At 40.0% G+C, this 24,775-nt stretch overlaps 1 protein-coding gene and 1 pseudogene across 9 annotated transcripts in view; both read left to right on the top strand.

The window, feature by feature from the left end:
* Positions 1-313: 313 nt before the first annotated feature.
* Positions 314-24,775, top strand: part of CASK (calcium/calmodulin dependent serine protein kinase) — a 392,163-nt gene continuing 367,701 nt past the window's right edge. For 8 of the 9 annotated variants that reach the window (XM_059909981.1, XM_059909979.1, XM_059909977.1 and 5 more), the window contains exon 1: positions 314-590. In XM_059909981.1, the coding sequence (XP_059765964.1) occupies positions 532-590 (59 nt within the window). In that variant the 5' untranslated portion in view covers positions 314-531. The remainder of the gene's footprint in view (positions 591-24,775) is intronic. The other variant, XM_059909976.1, reaches the window with a different exon arrangement.
* LOC132358036 (U6 spliceosomal RNA) lies at positions 4,019-4,113 on the top strand (annotated as a pseudogene).

The raw sequence follows: 24,775 nt of genomic DNA, 5'->3' as shown, positions 1-24,775 counted from the left end.
GAGGAGAAGGAGGAGGGAGCGTCTCTGCCGCCGCCTCCTGGTCCCCAGCGCCGATCTGCCGCCGCCACCTCCCTCCGCGGCGATCTTCCCTCCATGGTCCTGCCGCGGCCCCCCCTGTAGCCCGAGCTGCCCCGCGCCGCGCCGGAGCCTGCCTCGACCGAGGGAGCGGTCGCGGCCTCGCGGCCCGCGCGGGCTGACGAGAGGAGAGCGAGGCGCCGCGCGGTCCCCGAGGATCCGCACGCCGGGCAGCGCGGCCCGAGCAGCGCGAGGAGCAGCGGGCGGGCGGGCGGCGCCGGGCCCGGGCCGCCCTCGCTCCAGCGCCCCGGCCCCGCCGCCCGCGCCGGGGCGGTCGCCCGCAGAGGAAGGCGCCGCAGTCTCCGGGCCTCGCCGCCCCGCTCGAGTGTCCTCGGCACTGAGGGCTCGCGGGTCCTGAGGGGAGGAGGCGAGCCAGGGGCCGGGCACTGAGCTCTTTGGCGCCCCCACCCCCGTTTTCGGAGCCCTCCACGCTGCGGCCACTGTCCCCTCCGGACCATGGCCGACGACGACGTGCTGTTCGAGGATGTGTACGAGCTGTGCGAGGTGATCGGCAAGTGAGTTTCCACGCGAGGGAGCGGGAGTGTGGGAAAATGCATTTCAGTGATGCCTGGGTCCTCCCGCACCCGCACCCGCCCGGGGCCTGCCCCCTGCCCTCCCCCCCTCCTCCCTCGTCCTCACCCGGGAGTATTTATAGACGTGTACCTGGACCCCCCGCGGGGTGGGTGTCTGGGGGCTTCTCGGCGATCCGTGGAGGCCGACGAGCCGAGGTTGGCCACCCCATGAGGCGTGGGGCCGGCTGAAATCTGCTGTCTGCATTTTATCTGACGGTTGCACAGGGACGTGGCAGAACCGATTTTATAGTTGCTTCCTGGGAACAGTTGAGCTTATTGTTACCTTGCGTGTACCACAGACCATTAACGAAAAGAGCAGCTTGCATTTCCTTTGCTTCCGTGGAGAGATAGAGAAAGAACGTCCAGGATTTTAAATTGTGGGGTGTGTGTCTATTGTGCAGGGTATTCGATAGATGCCTTTGTGTTCATCCCATGCCCGGATTGGAGGGGGTCATTTAAGACGGGGTGCGTTCAGTTTCAGCAAATTTTTCACCTGGTGTAGACCAACGTGGAAAGAGTTGGGGGTTTCCGAATTTTTAATGCCTCGTTATGCAATGACTGTTAAATCAGTGTTCGAGGCTTCCCTCGACTGTTGTTGGGATGGTGCTTAGCGTGGTAGCGCCGTCTGCTTTGAGTCACCGGGCTGGTCCAGAATATAGAACTGACAGTCCAAATGCTCATCCTTTCATCTGTGTTGTATAATTACACTAGGGAAAAGCAGGGAATCAGATTAATCACAGTGCTGATTGAGAATTAAATCTGCAGTTCCTCATCTAATTGTCCATTCCTTAAATCTGTTTTGAATAGTTTCCATTTCATTCTTGTCAAACAGTATTCCAAGTGCACAATCCTGCTAATTTGCTTGTGAGGGAAATGCTGGCGATCTGAAGTTGATTTCCTAGTTCAGCGTGTATTCTGTGGCTTTAGAAGTTGAGGAGATAAGATTTAAGAGAAATTTTTGCTTAGTTATTAAGGATTACTAGATAGCTACCATTGAAATATTTTGCCTCTTTTTGGGAAGCGGTGCTTTATCGTCTATTTTAAGGTCCGCAGTTGGGAAATGATAGCAAGACCTTACAGCAGTTGGCTCTATCTCTTTTAAGTTGTCTGCAGTACTGGATTTCAATTTGTTTAAGTGCTGATAACTTATTATTTTCCTTTCATGCTGAGGTATTACAGTGTCGCCTCACATGGTGAAATTGTGGGTAGAGCTTGCTACACACTTCTCAGACCCAGTTGATACAAGGACGTGTTACTCCTTGCCCCTATTGTTACATGACCAGCCTGTCTACTGGAAGAAGGATATCCAAATGCGCCCTGGTAAAGTGGTTGTGGAAGTGCTCTAAAGCAGAGTGGTCCAAAAAATATATAATGTGAGCCCCATATGTAACTTTATATATGTAAAATTTCTAATAGCCACATTAAAAAGATTAAAAGCAAGTGGGTGCAATTAATTTTAATAAAATATTTTCTTTTACCCAATAGATCCAGACTATTATTATCACTTCAACATGTAGTCAGTATAGAAATCATTAGTGAGCTATTTTACATCCTTTCTTTCATACTCACTCTTCAGAATCCAATGTGTATTTTACACTAACCACACATCTCAATTCTGACACTAAGCTAAATTTTCATCGTAAATACTTGTTCTGTATTTAAGTTCCATAAAATTTGCATTTGCAAAAGTAGATTCACATACCCAAGTTGTTCCAAACATACCTAAAAGTTTCCTAATAACTGAATCAAGTATCTCTTTCTAAGTTAAAATTAAAATTAAATTCAAAATTCAGTTCCTCATTTGGATTAGCCACATTTCAAGTGCTCAATAGCCATATGTGAATAGCACAGTTCTAGAGAGACAAATATGTCAAAAAAAAAATCTCCTTGGTTTCTTCATTCTTGGCACCCAGTGCAGGTAAATTAGGTGTTTCCCCAAAGCCCCCAAATAATTATGTGCGTGTGTGTGCATGGGGGGAATGATGTTTGTTGTGTCTTAGTTATATTTGATTTAAATGAGCCAGCAAAGTCATAATTGGAAAAGGTGAGATTAAAATGTTAATTCTGTTGTGATAACGGAAAATAGGCATCATTGAATCAACGTTAGTAACTAGTTCTGATTCCTTGAGGTCTGAAAGAGTGATGATGTGACTCTTTGGATATCGAGAAGAAATGGTCAGCATCACAGCATCACATTAGCACAATCAGTATTCTGCTGACTTATAATTGATAGAATATTTTCAGGAAACGCCTCTGGTAGAACTAGATTCATCTCCTCTGTTGCTTCAGAGCTGCATAAGGATGGGGAGCAAGCTAATTTTGAGGTGATAGTTCCTCTATGGCTACCTTAACTACTGTGAACGTGAACTCTCATTCATATCCTACAAAATCTGACTTGGCCAGTGCTGCTTATAATATGTCATTCTGTGAAATAATGAATTCAAGGTAGCCTTTGTGGCAGAGAATGTAATGATAGTGTTCCTCACCCTGTGTAAAGGTTGAAGGTTTTCTCTGGTAAATTGTCTCAGCATATATTGATCTGGAAATTGAAATTCACTTGAGATTTTCTTGCGGCGTCTCTGACAGCATGCATTTTAACTCAGAATTTGTTCAACTCTGGATTTAAACAGAAAGCCCTCACCTGTACCAAAAACCTTGTTGATGTCTATCCAAGTTCTCTGGAATTGTGATTTTTCTTTTATAACAAATTAGTGTCACAAGTTGTTTTTGACCCCTAGGGCTTAACAGGTTTAAATTTTCACTGAAGTGCTTTAAAATGGATTTCACCTTTTTACCATCAGTTGACCACGCACTCACTCTCCTGCCTCACTACTTATCTACTCACTCATCCATTAACTTACAGGGAATCAGGTGCCTGATCCATTATGAATATTGGGAGAATGACATATCTTTTTTTAAAAATTTAAACTCTTTCCCCCTGTGCTTTTTATTTTTGAAAGTCTTACAAATGGTCCTTGAATGCCTATTGTTTCCATGACATTTTCCCATGTAACATCTTTCAAGAGACTGAAACAAATCTCCAATGCTGTCATTGTCCCAAAACTTCTTGTCTTAGCAAATGTAGCAATTACTGGAAAGGAAAGGTATTATGCAAATACAGGTAATCGGCTAATTTTTATGTTCGTAAGCATTTACTGTATCTTTTGCAAATTGATGGTTTTATAGGCAAGTGCATAATCAGTAATGTTACATGAAGGAAATTTTAAAATGATTCATCCAAATTAAAACATAGAAATGCCTACCTTCATGGTACAGCAGTTTCTGTGAAGGAGAGTAGCAAAATGTACACTTTTCGCCTTGTGTAGGCTGAATATTTGCCTCAGTATTTAGTAACCTGTAACTTCTGACTTTCCTGCTTTGGTAGGACATAAACTAAAATTGGAATGATGCAGCATGACCCCTGCTCAAGGATGACATGCAAGTTTGTGAGGCATGCTGTATTTGCTTACACCTCAAGAGCACTTATCATATTTAATTACAGTTACTTATTTATGAGTCTCTCTACCTAGCTAACAGGGAGCTTCTTGAGGGCAGGGAATATATCTTACACATCTTTCTCTTAACACAGTGCCTGCAATGTAACAGCTGCTCATTAGCTATGGAATGAATTGAGTAGTTTTAATAAAATCTCATTAAAAGGCAAAAAGCGTTTATCAACCTCAGAGCAATTATTGTCCCAAAAGGCTGTATTAAAGTAGTGGTTCTCCACCTGGCTGCATATTAGAATCACCAGGGGAGCTTTTAAAAAGATCAATTCAAGGGCCTTGTGTCAGAGCAATGAAATCAGAATCTCTGGAAGTGGGTCCTGGTCATTGGTATTTTTTTTTTAACGCTCTCTAAGTGATTCTAACGTGCAGCTATGATTGAGAGTCATTGGTTTAAAACTTAGGTTATGCATGTAATATTTTGGGACTGGCTTTTCAGAGGCTTACGGTTTTTTAAAACTAGAATAAATGTTTTGGGGGAAGTATTGAAGCCAAAAGACCAAGACGTGGATTTTTTTTTCTCTACATTTTGTTCCTGAGCCTTATTGTATAAAAATTTTGTTTCAGCCTGTGTTTGGCTTTGATTTTTTTGGGTCTTTTAAGATTCACATTGATTTATGACACTCATCTAATGCTAATATGGTGATTGATGACAATCAGAACAAGGATTGCTTCAATAACAGTTGATGATGGCTGTCTACTATAATGACTTAATTTAATATTAAGAAATCTATCAGTTTAGTATGGATTGTGTTTGGACATACACTCTATTAAAAGGGTATAGTTAAGTTGCTTATACACTTTAAATCTCATACTTGCAATTCCAATAATGCTGTTTGCCAGAGAATTGAGTTAAATGCAGCCTTTATGTAAATACCAGATTAATAATATGTAAAATATATAATGTAGCATAGAGAAAAATTCAGCTTTGCTAATTTGTCCTAATTACTATGGCTTTCACATATATTGATTTGCCCAGTGATTTGGGTTTCTAGTACCACAGGGGGGAGTGTTACGTCATGTTGGAACACCTTCCCTGGGAATTTTAGCTAGACATGGTAGGTAAACGAGTTTTTAATGTTAGGAAAAGGTCAGGCGTGAGCCTGAAGGAACCAAGATTTTTCCAGAAATGAGTATATGTTCCACGAAGGAATTGCTTGATCAGAGTGACAGTCATGTAACAGGGGAAAAGAAGCACAATCACCAGCTAAAGTGCTGGTGCCCCAGGAAGATCCAAGCTGTGGGGCAGGCCTTACTGGGAGGAGGTAAGCAGTGTTGATTCCTGATGATGGAGTTTGATTCTGGGACCACTTTGGAGGGAACTGAGCCACTCAGTTGCTTTTCTGCCTGTGCACAACCTTCTCAGAGTATCTTCACGTCCGCTTTTTACAGACTGCGTTAGGACTTGGAGTTCCTGAAGTGTGGTTTGCACGTTGTCTTCATAATGCTTCCTGTGATTCCCTTACCTTCCATGACTGACATGTTCTATGGCCTTGACACATGCAGTTCACCCCTTTCCATTTTCCCCTTGTATCTGCAACAGTTTCACCTGCCAAACTATATCTTTCTAATGTCCCTTGTGTTTCTGGATATTTCCTTTAAATTGAAAATTCTTTCAAACATCTCCAGTTACAGCTCTACTCAATAAACTAAAGAAGCAAGTGTACCTCACTTTTTGAGATTGTTCTTGAATTATTGCATTTTTGTAAATGTTTTCACATTTTAAATGTGGCAGAAGCAGTTTAAAGGAACTTTGACATAGATTGTCCACAAGTAAAAAAAAAATCTTTTATAACTTAACATGCCTACTTCGTAAGGGGAGTTGCCATTTATGCCTTCTAATATTAGGCATCTTACATATGTTATCTCCTTTCATTGTTCCCATTTTACAGAAAACACTGAGGTTCAGAGGGGAGTGAGTAACTTGCCCAAGATCACATGGGAATCCTACCAATTCTAAAGTCCGTTCATTTCATGCTGCATTCTGCTGTTGATTCCAGTTGTGAAAATGCTGCAGTGAGTTTCCTTAAAATAAGGCATATGTCTTCATTTTCAGAGTTTATTTACTGCAAAATTTTTTTTCTTGGCCATGCCACGCGGCTTGCGGGATCTTAGTTCCCTGACCAGCAATTGAACTCGGGCACCCTGCAGTGGAAGCGTGGAGTCCTAACCACTGGACTGCCGAGGAATTCCCTATTTACTGCAAATTTTAATTGTTCGACTTTCTGGTTAAATTTCTTACCTCTTCAGTAGAGGTTCCATACTAACGGTTCATTGTCTCATCTATTGTGTTCTTTTTGTCTTTCTCTCTAATGAAATAACCAGTGTTTGCCACCAAACTAAGTTTATGCATGGAAATGTAGAATCTTTTTTTTTTTAATAAATTTATTTATTTATTTATTTATTTATTTTTGGCTGTGTTGGGTCTTCGTTTCTGTGCGAGGGCTTTCTCTAGTTGCGGCGAACGGGGGCCACTCTTCATCGCGGTGCGCGGGCCTCTCACTGTCGCGGCCTCTCTTGTTGCGGAGCACAGGCTCCAGACGCGCAGGCTCAGTAGTTGTGGCTCACGGGCCCAGTTGCTCCGCGGCATGTGGGATCTTCCCAGACCAGGGCTCGAACCCGTGTCCCCTGCATTGGCAGGCAGATTCTCAACCACTGCGCCACCAGGGAAGCCCTGAAATGTAGAATCTTGACCATCCATCCAAAATATAATTTGTTTTGGAACTTTCTCCACCTCTTTTACTCTCCAGCTTTTTCCTTCCAATTCCCCTGCCCCAACAGACAGAATAGTTGATTGATTACTCCTAACTTGCCAAACCAGAAGTAATGAGGTTTTAGAGATAGGTGTTTGTTGGGAGTGGGGTGGGGTTGTTTCCACAGGGTAGTTATTCCTATATCCTGTGATAAAAATACTGAAATTGTTTTCTCTGACTCTGAAAACTGTGTACTGAACCACAGCTGCTGAGTGGTGAGCGTCTCAGCTGTCTGCCAACACTGCACACCTAAGTAATCAAGTGACTGAGTTACTGCTGCAGAGCAGGTACCTAACCACAGCCACAAGCTGATGGGGTGTACAGCTCTCACATTTTTGTTTTTATTTTGTAGTTGCATCTGAGAGTGCAGATTCTAAACCACCAAATATGGCATTGGATTTATACTGCAGGGTTCAAGGTGCTAAAGGACCTGCTCTCCTTTCTCTCCCAGTCACCCATTTATCTTGGTATCCCATCTTTCAACTGAGTAAAATGTAATTACCCTGATGGCCAGTCCCTTGGTATCTGTGAGGGGATTGGTTTTAGGATCCCTCTCCCCGCCACACACTAATACCAAAATTCGTGGATGCTCAAGTCCCTTATATATGATGGCATAGTATTTGCATGTAACTAACGCACATCCTCTCTTTTACTTTAAGTCATCTCTGGATTACTTATAATACCTAATACAATGTAAATTCTATGTAAGTAGATGCCGAGAGGCAAATTCAAGTTTTGCTTTTTGGAACTTTCTGGAATTTTTTTTCGAATATTTTCAATCCACAGTTGGTTGAATATGCGAATACAGAACCCGGAGGGCCGACTGTGTTATGCTGTGATTGGTTACAGAGCCCAAGTCAGCATAGGAGAGTCTCTCTTTGACTTTCTATACTGGGAAGATTTCGCTTCTGAAGCTAGTTTTGACTTAAAGTTCATATATGTTTCCAATTTTGAGATTTAATAATATTCCATTACTTTTTAGAATTAACTAGTTTTTATAAAATTATAAAATGAATTTTAAAATATAGATGATGCAAAGGTAAATAGTGAATCTCTCTCCTTTCTCCCACCATCCATAGCTCTGTTCTCCAGAGGTAACCATTGTCCAGTTTTTGTACAACCTTTCTGGAAGTTTTTTGTTAAAAAAAACTGAAATATTCATTTTACATTGAAAATAGTGTATCTGATGGCCTTTCCATATCCATCTATATATCTGTCTAACTCTGTCTCCCCTTAGCCTGCTGCCCAGTATTCCATGATATGGATTGGTACTTTGAATTGAGTGCAGACCATTTCTAAGTGATCATTGCTGGAAATATACGGGTGGAGTTTGGGGGAGAGGTCTGGAATGATAGTGAATATTTGGGAATCAACTGTGTGGAAGTTAAACTATGAATGAATGAGTTCTTGGGGGTTGATGGAGCTCGGGGCGGGAGGTGTTGTGGTTTGGAGTATAACTCACAGAGTTAGAAGAATCGGGATAGCTGAACATCACAGAAGTCTCGAGGTTGGGCAGATCAATAATGTAAAATGCCAGCACACTGATTGAGGACCAAGAAAAGGCTTATCTATAACAGAGGCAATTTAAAGCATCTATCAAAATGAATATAATGTTTAATATTCTGTCATGGTGTGACTAAAAAGCGAGATTCTGGCTTCATTTCTGTGGATGTTGGTAATACTATACTGTCTCTCTGTGAATCTATCTCAACACCAACATATTTAGGGTTAAAAAAAAAAGGAGTACATTTTTTTTTCACTAGAATTGTGTTTTGCAGATTCTGATGCCTGGCTTTTAGGTAAAACCATTTGGCTTTCCTAAAATTAGGTCTTTTTGATTCCCAAGCTTGGTGCATAACTTTCAATTAAATGGATACCTTTAATGAAATGACAAAGTAAATTTTAGATACTTTTAAGTTCTTGATATTTGTCAAACCATTGTTCTTTTATTAAATCCTTCACCTGTAGGGAACTGAATTCTTCCTTGCCTCAAGGTTTCTGGTCCCAGTTGGATAATTGTAGTACTCTCCTCCCCTTTCACATCCCTCTTCCCTCCACCCCCCCCCCCACAGCTAAATTTGTTCATTGGCTTTTTTTAGTTGTCCGCATCCACTCACAATAAGAAACAGTTATTTTGTCTCACTTAAGCCAGTTTCTTTGTATCTAAGTGCATATTATTTCATTTCAACTTCTTGTATTCTGTTACACATTCTCTTTTTTATCTCTTTTGATATACTTTTTTTAACTTTGTTATCTTTGTTTTGAATATTTGAATCATTTACAGTTAGCAATGTTGACTGTGTTCTCTCTCTCTCTCTCTCTTTCTCTCTCTCTCTCTGTAGCTTAATAATATCCAAAATATACTATGTTGAATCTGTATTCGGCTTGGTACCTACTTTCCCCCAAACATATGGATCCACAGTGCTTTGTAGCTTGTAAGGCAGCCCCCTAAGATCTGATCTGGTAACCTTTGGGTACATTGTCACCATTTTCTCCTTATTTATAGAAGGAATGAAGATGGCTGCTTCATGAGCCATTTGCATGGATTAGTGATTGTGAAGTGCAGCATAAGTATTTTTTATTTCTAGAATGTCTCTGAGATACTCAAATTACTTTTGGCAGCTATGTAGATAAGTTTCAACAATTTCCAAATGTGCACTTTCTCAGTGCTAAACACAGGCTCTATTACATAAATAATATGGTGAAATGAACATTCTTTTCTACCATGTGTGTAAAACTGTTAGTGGTGCTAATTAACATTCATTCATTTTTTCATTTATGCATTCACTTCTAGCTGTGTGGGCCTGGGCAAGTTAGTTAACCTCTCTGAGCCTCAGTTTCTTTATATGTAAAATGGTTGTGATAGCATATACCTTGCAGGGGTGTTGTGCGGATTGAATAACATGGTATACATAAAATGTCTAAAGGTTGTTATTTAAATTGCCATTATCATTATTATTCACCAAATACTCTAGTTCTCTGACTTCAAGGACCTCTCGGTCCATGAGAGAATTTGACAAACAGTTAAAACCTAATCTAACTAGACTTAAGTCCTGTTAAGGTCAGGGTCGCATCTGACTTGTTCATCTAGTATCCTCAGCATAACTGGGCAACTGACACATAGTAAGTACTCAGTCAGGAGTTGAAGGAGAGTGTGTTAAGTGAGCAATCCAGAGACTGTGACCACCTAGTAGGAGAAGGAAGTTGGGGAAATCTTTACAGAGGAGGTGGGGCTTGAATGATGTCAAGCTTCCTAGGTAACTTATTTAATCTTTTTAGGCCTATCTCATTTAGAAAAAGGAGTAGAGGAATACAGGTAGGGAAAATAAAAGAAATCTTAAAGTTTTTGAAAATATTCACCCTGTTTTATTTTTTAAATTAATAATCCTTATACTTTAGAGCAGTTTTAGGTTCACAGCTCCTACTTTAGTTTTAGTGACACAGGTAACATATAAAAAATTCAAACAAGTATAAAGCTGAAGTTTTCAGGGACAACTTTAGGAATTTATTGTTGTTCTCAGATCCTGTGGTTTCAGAGCTCATTATGTGCTGGACATGGTGTTAAATTCTTTATATTTTTCTAATTTAACTTTGGCCACAGACCTTCCTTTTGAGGCAATCACCCCCCTCCCCATTTTACAGATGAGAAAACTGAGGAATAAGGAGATTAGTAACTTGCCCTGGGCAAAGTGGCAATAATAGTGGCAATGTGGGGATTTGCACCTGAGTATACGTGGTCTAAGTGCCTGCTCTTCAGTACTGTTACACTGCTTGTCATTTAGTATAAGCAGAGACTGGTTGTCTTTTAAGAGGTATTCCTACATATAACACTCTAATACTCTGTGATTTTAGATGTTTTAGCAGAGTAATAGAATGCCTTATTTTGGGTAACACTTTTTTGAGATATAATTCACATATCATACAGTTCACCCGTTTAAAGTGTACAATTCAGTGGTTTTTAGTATAGTCACAGGGTTGTGCATGGTGACCATAATAAATTTTTTTTAACATTTTTATTGGAGTATAATTGCTTTACAATGGTGTGTTAGTTTCTGCTTTATAACAAAGTGCATCAGTTATACATATACATATGTTACCATATCTCTTCCCTCTTGCATCTCCCTCCCTCCCACCCTCCCTCTCCCACCCCTCTAGGTGGTCACAAAGCACAGAGCTGATCTCCCTGTGCTATGCGGTTGCTTCCCACTAGCTATCTATTTTACGTTTGGTAGTGTATATATGTCCATGCCACTCTCTCACTTTGTCAAAGACACAGACCTCCTAGAGAATGAACTTGAGGATATGGGGAGGGGGAAGGGTAAGCTTTGACCATAATAAATTTTTGAACATTCTCATCACCCCCGAAAGAAAACCTGTATACTTTTTTTTTTTTAAAGATGTTTTCTGGCTTTATTTACTTATTTATTTATTTATTTTTGGCTGTGTTGGGTCTTCGTTTCTGTGCGAGGGCTTTCTCTAGTTGCGGCAAGCAGGGGCCACTTTTCATCGCAGTGCGCAGGCCTCTCACTATCGCGGCCTCTCTTGTTGCGGAGCACAGGCTCCAGACGCACAGGCTCCAGACGCGCAGGCTCAGTAATCGTGGCTCACGGGCCCAGTTGCTCCGCGGCATGTGGGATCTTCCCAGACCAGGGCTCGAACCCATGTCCCCTGCATTGGCAGGCAGATTCTCAACCACTGCGCCACCAGGGAAGCCTACCCTGTATACTTTAACTCTTACTCCCCATCCTTCCCTACCCCAGGTAATGACTAATCTACTTTCTGTCTCCGCAGATGTACCTATTCTGGACATTTCATGCAAATGGAATCGTACAACATGTCTTTTGTGACTGGCTTCTTTTTCTAAGCATAATATTTTCAAGGTTCATCCAGGTTGTAGATGTATCAGCGCTTCATTCCTTTTTTAAGGCCCAATAATATCCTGTTGTGTGGCTAGACCACATTTGTTGATCCATTTGTCAATTGATGGGCCATTTGGGTGGTTTACACCTTTTGGCTATTATAATTAATCCTGCTATGGACATTCATGTACAAGTTTTGTTTTTATTTCTCTTGGGTTTATACTTAGGAGTGGAATTGCTGGGTCAAATGGTAACTCTCTTTGACTTTTTGAGGAATGCCAAACTGTTTTCCAAAGTGTCTGTACCATTTTACATTCCCACCAGCAGTTTATGAGGGTTAGAATGCTTTTTTTTTTAAATTAATTAATTTATTTGTTTTTATTTTTGGCTGTATTGGGTCTTCATTGCTGCGCGCGGGCTTTCTCCGGTTGTGGTGAGTGGGGGCTACTCTTTGTTGTGGTGCGCGGGCTTCCCATTGCGGTGGCTTCTCTTGTTGCGGAGCACGGGCTCTAGGTGCGAGGGCTTCAGTAGTTGTGGCTCGCGGGCTCTAGAGCGCAGGCTCAGCAGTTGTGGTGCACGGGCCTAGCTGCTCTGCAGCATGTGGGATCCTCCCGGACCAGGGCTCGAACCTGTGTCCCCTGCATTGGCAGGCGGATTCTTAACCGCTGCACCACCAGGGAAGCCCGGTTAGATGCTTTGTAATCAGGGGAGTACTATCACAGCTTGCCTAAGAGTCTGTTCTACACACTGTGACATAAAGCAAATTTTATGGGTTGTTGGTCAACCTTTTATCTCACGGACATATTTATACTGATTTTCAACAACTATAGATGTTGTAGTACAAGGGTTGGCAAACTATCTGTAAACTACCAGATAGTAAATATTTTAGGCTTGACGAGCCACACATCTGTCACAGCTACTCAAGTCTGCCGTTGTAGTGTGAAGACAACCATGCAAAAACAAATGTGTGGCTGTGTTCCAATAAAACTTTATTTACAAAAATAGGTGGTGGGCTAGATTTGGCCCTTGGGCTGTAGTTTGCTGATCCTGTTGTAGATTAAAAATGAAACTGGAGCTGACTGTCCAGTTCCCATTTTTGTTTACCCTCAAGGTTGGGTTGTTCTTTCAGTGGTCTCAGTAGCCCCATAGTAGGTAGATTGTTTCTACCAAAATATAAAGATATTAAGACTGGTCCACCAAACTGTTTTCACTGTTAAATGGGGAAGTACTGTACATTTAGGGTTTTTTTGTTTGTTTGTTTTGTTTGTTTTTACTGCTTTTGGATTCTCTTTTTGATCCTTGGTTAAAGGGGAAGAAACCCATTAAAATTCTTCTAAGATTGTCTGACTGGAGGCAGTATAAATGTGGAGTGCCTGAAAAAAACTGTTTCCTTCATTCTTGCTTATTGCCTGTAGAATGGATGAAAGCAGAGTGGAGAACATACTAGAAATTGTCAGAAATGGAATATTTTTTAAAATATTAGCTTTAATAAAGTTAGGGGAAACATCGCTAGCTAAATCTCCATCCCTAATTGGAAAGTTGTGATGTGCCATCTATGTATATTTTATGACTTCACCAAGAGCCCTTGCTAGAGTCATTATTTGGGATTAGGGTGTGTAGTGTAAATAAAACTTCAAATTCTATTTCATGTCTGGAATTCATTTCACTTGATACATTTTGTGGTAGTAAACATACACTATTTAGAGTGCTTTGTGGCTTAAAAAAACTGTCATTGCCTCTTATGTACATAGGAAAGATAGCATTCTTTGAGCTTATAGATTTACATAATTTGTTTGCAAGACTGTTCTAATTTTGCAGTGTTGAGAAAAGCTCCAAAGATTATGTTAAAAGGGGGAATTTTGTATCAGCTTTTGTCTTTGCATTTGAATATATGAAAGGTGAATTAACTGTTCATAATGTGAAATTTCAAAACTGAGACAAGGAGAATCCCAGAATATATATTTAGGAAACAGCCATATATAGGATTTATGGATATTATAGTGTTCTTTTATGTAACTTCCCCAAATTTTATTAAGGCAGCAGTGTCCACCTCTTAAACACAAGCAAAATGAGGTGGAAAGATTCTAAAGTTGTAGTCTCCGATACGATTGGGCACTGAATCTAAATTACCTACATTTACAGAACAGCATTTCATCTACTAGATCATGTTACATTGTCAAGTGGAAGAATGATCATGTTGGAATCTATTTAGACCACTTACTTTGAAGAAAATACTTCTTAGGTTGGCTTCAGAGGACAGTAAAAGGCATCTCTTCCTATGATAATCTGTGGACAGTATTACTTATATTACGTTATTTAGGTTAGAAGTTTTTGCTGAATTCCATCTGAGCCATTAGTTCAGAGGCAGAATGGTGAACTTTTATTTATGTAGAATCTTTACTGGTCTTCTTAGGCTTAATATTGTCTTAACTGGATTTTTGTCCCAGCAGTAATATCTGGCATTGAATTTGAGATTATCTTTAATAATTTTTTCTTTAGTCACTTGTAAAATAGATACTTGTAAAACAAATAAGAAGGCGTTTTCACTAAGGACTTTCTTTAATTATATTTCATGTAAATTTTAAAAAATTGTTACGGGAGTATTCAGATTACAGGTTAAAGTGAGAATGTAATTATCTCACATTATAATCAACATATGTAAAACTTTTAGAAGAATGCTAATAAGAATGGAAAAAAGTCTACTGACCATACGTATTGTAGATTATATTTCTTTCCTTTTTTCTTTCTTTTTAAAAAACATTTCCCTCTTAAAATGGATGTAAAAATGATTTGTGTAAATATCTATTCAAATGAATACATTATCACTGTTGCAGAAAGAGCCTGGGAACCTGGAGAGGGAGATTCTAGGCTTGCTGCTCTACTTTTTGGATTATCTCCATTAATAGTATTTCTCCCATTTCTGAGTGTTTCTATTGTACTGCTGGGAAGGGATCACTACACTTCCATAATCTGTGACCCACTTGCACTAAAGGTAGAGCGTGCTTTAAATTGCCATCTGATTAAAGTTCAGGCTTCTTGGTTAGACTTGCCTGGATGGCTTCAGCATTAGCCCCATGAATATGAATATGGACTTGAAGATCTTATTAGAATGATATTTTTCCCCATGAAGACACATTCATAGACATAGTCCTGGAAAGACATGTACAAGTTGGATTTGATTAGTGCAGTTTAAAACTTACTGGGAAAAATAGTATTTTAAGGAAAAAATTTTAATTGTGACAAATCAGCATTTGGTTTGTTTTCCTCAGTTTCTTCATCTTGTAAAAGAAGGTTAGTAAAGGCTATATTATCTACCTCATTTGATCCTTATGAACATAAAATGACACAATTCTTCAAAAGTCTTGAACTACCTTACATGTATTATTTTGAAATGAGGCACTTCTAATTAGAAATGGGCTTTGTCAAATATTTTTTGATTTTGCAAGAGTCATTTACCGTTGTCTTTAAAACTGATATTATTTTCTTGTTTGATTTCTGGAGCTTAATACTTCTCAAATCTTTATAGGACTTAGAACGTGTTGGGTGAAAAATGTTGAATAAAGAGATTTGAGGAAGAATTGTGTGTATTTTACGGATGGGGTAATGTTTACACTGAAGTCAAAGTGAAGAAAAAAATCCTGACTAGTGTGTTTCCCCTTGCTTTTCTTTAAATTACTTAATTTTATTTGAGCTTTGAAATTTGGAACTTACTACAAGTGACAAATTTTTGTGGCCAATCTGGTGTGAACTTCAGCAGCTACTTAAAATGTTGAACTCCCTGTTTAGTAGTGAGGTCTACAGCAGTGGTTCTCAAAGTGTGGACCTCACCCTGACCAGCAAAAGCAGTATCACGTGGGAATTTGTTAGAAGTGCAGATTCTCGGGCCCTAGCCGTATAGATCAGAAGCTCTGGGGGTGGGGCCCAGCAATATCCATTTTAACAGTTCTCCAAGGGATTCTGAGGCCCACTAAAGTTAGAGAACCATTGATTTAGAACTCTAGATTAGAGCTCAATAAACTATGGCCCATGGGCCAAATCGGCCCACTGTCTGCTTTTGTAAATAAAGTTTTTCCGGAATACAGCCACACTCATTCATTTAAATAATGTCTGTGGCTGCTTTCACACTACAAGGGCAGAGTTGAGTAGTTGTAGCAGAGACCATATGGTCTGCAAAGCCTAAAATATTTACTTTCTGGCCTTTAACACAAAAAGTTTGCTGATCCCTGCCCAAGTTGAAGCCTTAGTAGTACTGTTTTCTTGCCCATAACACTGAACTACAAATATCTGAAATCAATAGGCAAACAGCTATTTTTTTTTGCCTTTACACCTGACCCTATTATTTCTATAAACCCATTGCTCTCTGATATCAAATTATTACTCAGTGACTAGAGACTTGTGAATGAAAATAATATACTACTGTGCCCTTTCCTTCTATGTTTGGTAATAGTGGTAGCCTGTTTAACAATTCTGTGACATTTCCTCACTGATTTTGCACTGGTATGTCCTTGGTTTTGCTGTACTCTAGTGTAACCTAACTTAATTATCTACTATAGTCTTCATTTCTCCCAATTCTTGCTGCCTTTTTACTTCCCCAAGAGAAAACCCACTTTGTGACTGCTAAATTTAGGAATTCATGGGAGCTGTTTGGTGTACTCTAAGCCACTGAAATAGCACCATCCCATCTGGAAAATTTTTATCCTTGGCCTGGAGTGCTTTAGTCACTTGTACCTCACAAGGATGTTTATGAGCATATAGATAATGAATATTGTGGGTAATCTTAGGATGTTTACTGGGTGAGTTTTCATTAGTCTTCCCATAACCAATGATGGCTATTTCTATCCTTAGTTGGACTATCATAATGCACCCTCAGTATTCTTTTGTACTTACTCTCAGGCTTTAAGGTAATTGGTGGTCAGTGTCATATAAAATACAAGAACTGAATTTCAGTGTTGTTCTTATTGATGCACTTGGAATCTTTCTCGCTACCCACACCACTGAAGGAAGTGAAAAAAAGGGGGAGGGGCCTTCTCCCAGTCTCCATTAGTTCTTTTAGTAAGATCAGGCAAAAGTGTTGTTTTTGCAGCTGTGACTCCCTGGTTGTACATGACTGATGTTTTAAGTCAGGAAACATGAGTTGGCTGAATGATTCTGAGCTATGTTATTGGTGAGTTTCTTGGGTCCGTGATTTCTTTCAGTCAACTTGGGTTGACTACTTTGGTAGGGGATGCTGGGTAAGACATAGGAAATAGTGAGCTTGAGACTGGAAATGATTGAGTTAGACCTTTCATTTGGGCTTTCCCATTCAAGTTAATTCATACCTTTTGCCCTGCTTACTCATCCCAGAGGCGATGTACAAGGAGAGAGGGTCAGGCAACGGCCAGCCCTCAGAGTGTGGCTACTTAGGTCTCTTGTCAAGAGCAACCCATGTACAGGAGAACTTGAGCTTTACTGTTTTGTACAATGTAGTGTGGAAATGCAGTGTTTTAAAACCTAAATTGTTATTTATAGCGATGAATACAATGTGAGCTCTTTAAACGGGAGCAGCGTTCTGCAGCCTTGTCGTCCCAGTCAGCACAGTAGCCACCCACACGAATCATCTGAACAGCCTCATCATTTCTCTTTTATCTACCTGAAGTAGGGGCCAGGGGTGGGTGGTGAGGAGAGCTTGGGAAATCACGCCGCGCTTTAGGCAGGAGAAGTGCTCTGCTGACTCCGGCTGTGTTGCTCTCCCTTGGTGTGCATAAGAGTCTCGGACAGCCCTGCGGAGCTGAAGGTAAGCTTTAATAATTCCTTTTGTTCCTTGGCAGCTGGCCGTGCTTGGGAGCTGGGTGCTACTTCCCTAGAAGCAACTGCCGTAGTTCTGCCAAATGTGTGGATTTTAAGCCATTTTAAACGCTATAATGTTCAGACTCAGAATTTCTTAGTAGGCAGAGAGTGTCATTTAAGGGTACTTATGCTGCAGGGATAAGGTTCATTATGAAATAGACACTGCAACAACGCCTCCATGTGACATAAACTTGTTGAAGCTTGTATACTTTTAAAACCATATATTTCTTTAATATATCTTTTAAGCTTCATTAGGTCAGGATTCATGGCTGTCATAGCCGCTGCTGTATCTCTACACCTAGGACAGCATCTGGCACATAGTCAATGTTCATTATATAGTTGTTGAACCAATTCAAAGAAGGGGAGGACGTAGCCGAACACATTAGAAAAGATAAAATCTGACCCGTAATGCACAAAGTCAGGAGTTCAGATTTTCATTTAGTGCTCATATTTTGCTGCTTCAAAAACCATCTAATTCTCATAAGGTCCCTTTGGGATAGGTTAGCAGATATAGAATTGTACAGTATATGCTGAACATAATGATGGAATCCTGAATAACACTTAGCTTCCCTATTGAGAACTGTCAGATCGTTGTTATAATTAAACTAGATGAAGAAAAGACATTTCTAAGGTTGAAATGGAATGGAGAATTTTATGGTGAGTAAAATTACTAATACTTGCTTAGCTGATCTGTCTAAAACTGCTTCCTCATTTGTAAAATGGATACAGTAGAATCTACCTGATAGGATTGTTTTAACGACTAAATGAGACAGTGGGTATAAAGCACAGTTCCTGGTACCTTGCATGTGCTCAATAAATATGAGTTGCTTTCATTATCAACAGTAAGTTTTGAGAGCCAGGCTCTGTGCCAAGTACGTCCTCCTTCCAGGTATTGCACCAATTTCCCTTTCCTCTCTCCTTGCTGCCTCACTCCTAGTTCCATCTGGGGCATCCAGGTTGAGGTATGAAGCCGGGATTGACCTTCAGTCACCTAGGCAGTCCCACCTGACCTTGAGCAAAGGTAAGGGCCCAGATGCTAAATCCTGCCATCTGCCTAATACTCTAGCCACTGGCCAGATGTGGCTATTTAAAGTTAAATAAAAGTTAAAATTCATTGACTAGACATTTCTCCAAAGAAGATTTACAAATGGCCCATAAACATGAAAAGGTGCTCAACATCATTAGTCATTAGGGAAGTGCAAATCAAAACCACAGTGAGACTTAACACAATAAGACTTGACTTAATGAGACTTAAACCACAGTGAGACTAAACATGCACTAGGATGGCTAGAATCAGAAGGACAGACAATAACAAATGTTGATGAGGATATGGAGAAATTGGATCTCTCATACATTGCTGATGGAAATGTAAAATGGTGCAGCCACTGTGGAAAACACTCTTGCAGTTCCTCAGAAAGTTAAATATAGGTTCTACAACCCAGAATTCCACTCTTAGATATATACCAAGGAAAATTGAAAACATATATTCACACAAAAACTTGTACATCAATGTGCATAGCAGCATTATTCATAATAGCCAAAAGGTGGAAACAACCCAGATGTTCGTCGACTGATGAATGGATAAACAAAATGTGGTAGTTGTACACAGTGGAATATTATTCGGCCATAAAAGAATTAAGAAATGAAGTGCTGATATGTGCTACCATAAGGATGAACCTTGAAAACATTATGCTAAGTGAAAGAAGCCAGATGGAAAAGACCACATATTGTATGATTTCATTTATATGAAATGTCCAGAATGGGCAAATCTGTGGAGACAGAAACTGGATTAGTGGTTGCCAGGGGCTGAGGGGGAGGGAGAGGATGGGGAGTGACTGCTAATGGGTGTGGTTTCTTTCTGAGATTATTAAAATGTTCTGTAATTAGATAGTGCTTACTGATCGAGACACATCTTTGTGAATATACTAAAAAACACTGAATTGTATACTTTAAAAGGGTGAACTTTATGATATGTGAATTATATCTTCCTCATCTTGTCTGTTTTTTACTGAGTTTCTTTTCCCATTTCTCAGTCTTGGTATCTTTCATGTTAGAGGTATCCCTCAAGCTAGTTGGGGAGGTTGTTTCTGTTATGGAATAGTTGATTGGAAACTCAGTGTACATGAGTGGGGCTTGTTGACTGATGGGCTTCCCTGTGGTGTGACTGGGGGAAACCTGGGTATTTATGAGGAACTAACTGTGAAGTTTTTTTTTCCCTTAAGCCAGTCAGTTTTTCTACTTAGGACTCCTTGAATCTCTTGTGGGAGGGGATTTGGGTGTAATAAGCTCGAATCTAGTATTCAGAAGCCCAGTCTGGAAAGGGCTGGATCTTTCACCATTGGCTGTGCAGATTTTTACTTCTTGTTTTCAGTAAAGCATCCCATTTCTGTTCTCAGCTATGGCTGGTGTTCCTGAGTTTGGGGACTCTGGTTCAGCCTCTCCAGAAAGTCTTCTGTTGTGTGGAGAAAAAGCAGTTGCCTGACGCTCTGGTTGAGGTGAAAGAATCTGAGAGTCTTACTGCTCTTTTAAAGGATTCCCCCCTCCCTTTTTTTGAAAAATTAAATTCCTGTTTCCTTCAGATGTCCATGGAAGCGTCAATTCTTGAACTTTTACCTTCTGCTTTTCTAAGGCCCTCAGGAATGGACTAGCTTATTACTTGCTTCAGTTTAGATGGCCCCACTGGAGGTACTTGGCAGAAAGAAGAAAGATACAACCAAGTCAGTTACCTCTTTTTCAAAGGCTTTTCCTCTAAAATTTTGTGGACCTCTCTCTTTTACTGTCAGATTCTCTCCCACTTTCTTGATCTTGTTGGTTTATATCTTTCCTAATTCTTCACTCATGGCTTCTGAAGGGAGGTAGACAAATGCTTATATTCAGTTAGCGGTGTTTAATCAAAAGCCCCTCCGTCCCTTGAAACCCTCTCTTTTTCTTAGATTTCTAATTACTTCTTGGACACCTGGTTCCATGATTAGAATATGAGCTTCTCAAAGGCAGGAACCAGGGACTCTATATCTCTAGCACTTATATAATGTCTGGAGTATAGTAGGGTTATTAGATGCATGGACTTTGAATGTGTGCCCCAGTCCACGCCTTCAAAGTTCAGGCAGTTTACCAGTTTGCCTTGGCTTTTACTTTCTTCTTGTACAGAAATTCAAACTAAACAGTGAAATCCTTCTGGTAGATAAGCTGGGAAGCTCTCCTCTTTCCTTGATCCTTGCTTATTCCTTGTCCACAGTGCATCTAATGCAAGGCCTCACATGCATCCAACCTTCCAGAACCCCAAGAATATGTCAGAGCTTTAAGCCCCCTATGGTTGTCTCATTCTCCAGAGCTCCCTTTTACGTATTTGGTTGAGGTCTTATTTGCCCCAACCAGTATTCTAGGCTTAGGCAGCTGTGATGTTTGTTTGCTAATGATCCCTATTGTTTTTGACAATGCTGCAGGCTTGGGGCTTTCCCTTGGAGCTCCAAATCAGGTCAGCTCCCTTTAATGGCAGTGTCAGTGTCCCCAGAACTACAATGCCACAGGTTGTAGTGGGGATAATGGAAGCAGCCCCAAGTTAAAATGCCACAGACCCCGCTTGTACCTAGGATTGCTAGTACCTGCCATCAGAAGTCCTGCTCCCCTTCTTAGATTTTCAATATATTTTTTATACCCATTTATAATTTGATAGCTTTTCCTTTAGTATAAGTACTTCTTCATGTCCTTGATAATTCATTATAAATAATTTCTGATGGCTGTGTATCATCTCATCATTTGGATGTCTCATAATTTACTTGATAATTCCCCTGTTGTTGGACTTCAAATAATTACTTGTTTAATTTGTTTCCCTTTGCCAAAAGGCTCTAAACTCAAAGAGGGCTGGGACTGGTTTTTTTTTTTTTCCAGTTCATCTTTAGTGCCTGACACAGTAATTTTTGTTGAAAGGTTTTTTTCTCAAATTTTAAAATATTATAATAAATAACACTTTGAAGAGTATCTTATTGCTAAAGCTTTATTCAGATTTCAGATTATTTTCTAAGAATGGCATCTAGAAATATAATTGCCTGGTCAAAGGATAGAGACACTTTTTAAGCCTCTTGACATAGGTTGCCTGATTGATTTCTGGAAAGGTTCTACCAGAATGTCTTCTTTTAGCAGCAAATGGTATCCCTAACTGTTGCATTGTGCATTTGGCAACAATGAACATGCTAATTGCTTAAGTTTTATTGACCTGATGGGCAAAAATGTTATCTCATTGAACTATTTTGTCTTTTTGATAACCAATGAAAGCATTCATTTTCCTCACGTTTAATTTTTTGTATTCCTTCTATAAATTGGCCATTTGGGTTTTCCCCCCCTTTTCCTATTAGTTGCCTAGTGTTTTTCTTGCTAATTTATCTAAACTTTATATATCAAACATATTAACCTATATCATTTTCTTTCCTTTTTTTTAACATCTTTATTGGAGTATAATTGCTTTACAAGGGTGTGTTAGTTTCTGCTTTATAACAAAGTGAATCAGTTATACATATACATATGTTCCCATATCTCTTCCCTCTAGCATCTCCCTCCCTCCCACCTTCCCTATCCCACCCCTCTAGGTGGTCACAGAGCACTGAGCTGATCTCCCTGTGCTGTGTGGCTGCTTCCCACTAGCTATCTATTTTACATTTGATAGTGTATATATGTCCATTGTCTTTCAAATATTTTTCAAGTTTAGTTTTTCATTCTGTTTCTGATGAGTTTGGATGTGTGGAAACTGACAGTCATACACAAGAAGCCTCTTTATTTGGTGTGATTAGATCTCATAGCTGGTCTGCTTAATAGGAAGGGGTATCCTAAAAAAGTTTATGTGTCTTCAACGTTAAAGCTTCAGAATACACATTAAGTAGCTAATTCTTTTATCTTGGGCTGCTTTTCTTTGAATATGAGTCTAATTGATTAAAAATCTGCTGTATATTTCTTTTTTACATCTCATCCAAAATTCATCATCAGTGATTTCTAGTTTTAGATTCTTTAAAGTGGAGTGATACCTTAATGAGCTGTAATCGATGCAGAATCCTTTCAGGTATTTTACAGATTCCCCCCCCCCCCCCAGCCAAGTCTTTTGCAGGTTTGTCACCCACATTTAATTCAGCATCACCTTTATCTGGTCTTTATAGCCAGTTCCTCTCTTTTTGCACTCACCTCCAATGGATGTGACATATAATTAAGAATTATAGTAACAGGTACACAACTAGCATAAAGAGGACCACATAAATAACTCTTGGTAAGTAGGCAACTTAATTTGTAGAGCTCATAGGCAGGTGTACCACACAGTAGCCTGTTAGCCTTGAGCAATCACCGTGCTGTGGGCATTCATTAGGTTTCTACACAGCGGCTGGGGAATGGGTCAGTCTGTGAAATTGGTTAAGTAGAGGTTGATTAGGAGAGCTTCTACCATAGTCAAACTCTGTCAGTACTTTCCTTTGTTATTTCTGTAGTTGTTTTTTTTTTTTTAATTTATTTTATTTATTTATTTATTTGGCTGTGTGGGTCTTCGTTTCTGTGCGAGGGCTTTCTCCAGTTGCAGCGAGCGGGGACCACTCTTCATCACGGCGCGCGGGCCTCTCACTGTCGCGGCCTCTCCTGTTGCGGAGCACAGGCTCCAGACCCGCAGGCTCAGTAGTTGTGGCTCACGGGCCCAGTTGCCCCGCGGCATGTGGGATCTTCCCAGACCAGGGCTCGAACCCGTGTCCCCTGCATTGGCAGGCAGATTCTCAACCACTGCGCCACCAGGGAAGCCCTCTGTAATTGTTTTGATGCTTAGAAAGTCCTTCTCTTCCTGGGAGTCATGTGGAAATTCACCTGCATTTGTCTCTTTGTTTTGATTTCTTACATTTAACTCTTTGATTTATCTGAAATTTATTTTGTTTTTTAGTATGAAGTTAAGATCTAAATAGACTTTTTTTAATCCTCAAATAATGTGCCAGTTTTTCTAGTATAACAAGTGTTTTCTTAAAAGTGACTGATCAGAAGTGCCATTTCTAGCTCTCAACATTTAGTCTAGTCTTGGGAGTGGAAGGTCAGTATCATCCTTGGATTGGGGCAGGGCAGGTAGTGAATAGAGTGGGATATTACACACACGCACACAGAAAGAGAAAAAGAGAACTGGGAAATTGGGTAAGAACAGAGTTAGCAAGAAGTGGGTATTTGTCAAGAAACCCCTATTAGAACCCTGGCCCTGCCCCAAATGGTGATTTGAAGGGGCAGCTGGTCTCTGTATTTGGATAATAGTGGGTGAAAGTAGTTTATTAAGCAGCTTAATAAACATAAACAGTTAATAACTAGTTTATTAATAAAAGGTATACCAACAAGGAAGGAATTAAGCAAAGTTCTACAGGTACTGTCAAACTCGAAAGTGTGATTTGCCCACATCTATTTTACCAGTTTTTGCTGGGAAATTCTTTATGATAATTCCTCAGTCCTTTGAATTATGGTTGTTTCGTGTAAGCCTTTCTCTGGAATAAGTTGACCTCTCTTAGTGCAATTATTGCTTTTTCCTGGGCCATAGCATTAGGTCAGTTAGTGAAATACTGAGTCTAATACTGTTTGAGGCTGTGAACAGCTTCCAAGTATTATATGGAAAATATGGGATTAATATTAAACTGCTATGTAGCAAATGTTACTAATGGTAAGTTTTATTATACAGTAGTATTTATGCTGGTTTTACATTTTAAAATGTTTTCTCTTTAAAGGACCACTATATGAATTTTACTTTCAAAATATTATTGTTTGGTTTGATAGGCTCTGTTTAATCTTCCCAACATTTATTTGTATTATAAGTCACTTCAAAGTGACTCATCAGCATTGTATTAAAGCAACCAACCAACCAACAACCACCCAACAGGGGAGATTTGTTTCAGCTGGAGCCTTACGCTCTTAAAGCTGTTTTCTTCCCTTGCCCCGGGAAGTACCAACTGCAGGCTCTTTTCCCCTCTCCCAGTTTTAGGTTATTGGGAGTTTTCACTAGAAAGCATAGCAGAGCACATGCAGCAAGTGTCCCCAAGTTTTTCAGACCATCTGGAGTTACCTGTGGCTGCTGTGTAGTCTAAAACTTCAGACGGCTTTGTGATCTATTGACAGATGGCTAAATTGGAATCCTTGTGTCAGAGTTTTATCATATTTTTCGTTCCAGGATAGAAGAGAAAAGTGAAATGGGA

This window comes from Balaenoptera ricei, chromosome X (genome assembly GCF_028023285.1).
Source record: "Balaenoptera ricei isolate mBalRic1 chromosome X, mBalRic1.hap2, whole genome shotgun sequence".
NCBI lineage: Eukaryota > Metazoa > Chordata > Mammalia > Artiodactyla > Balaenopteridae > Balaenoptera > Balaenoptera ricei.
This window is presented reverse-complemented; position numbering and strand designations above follow the sequence as displayed.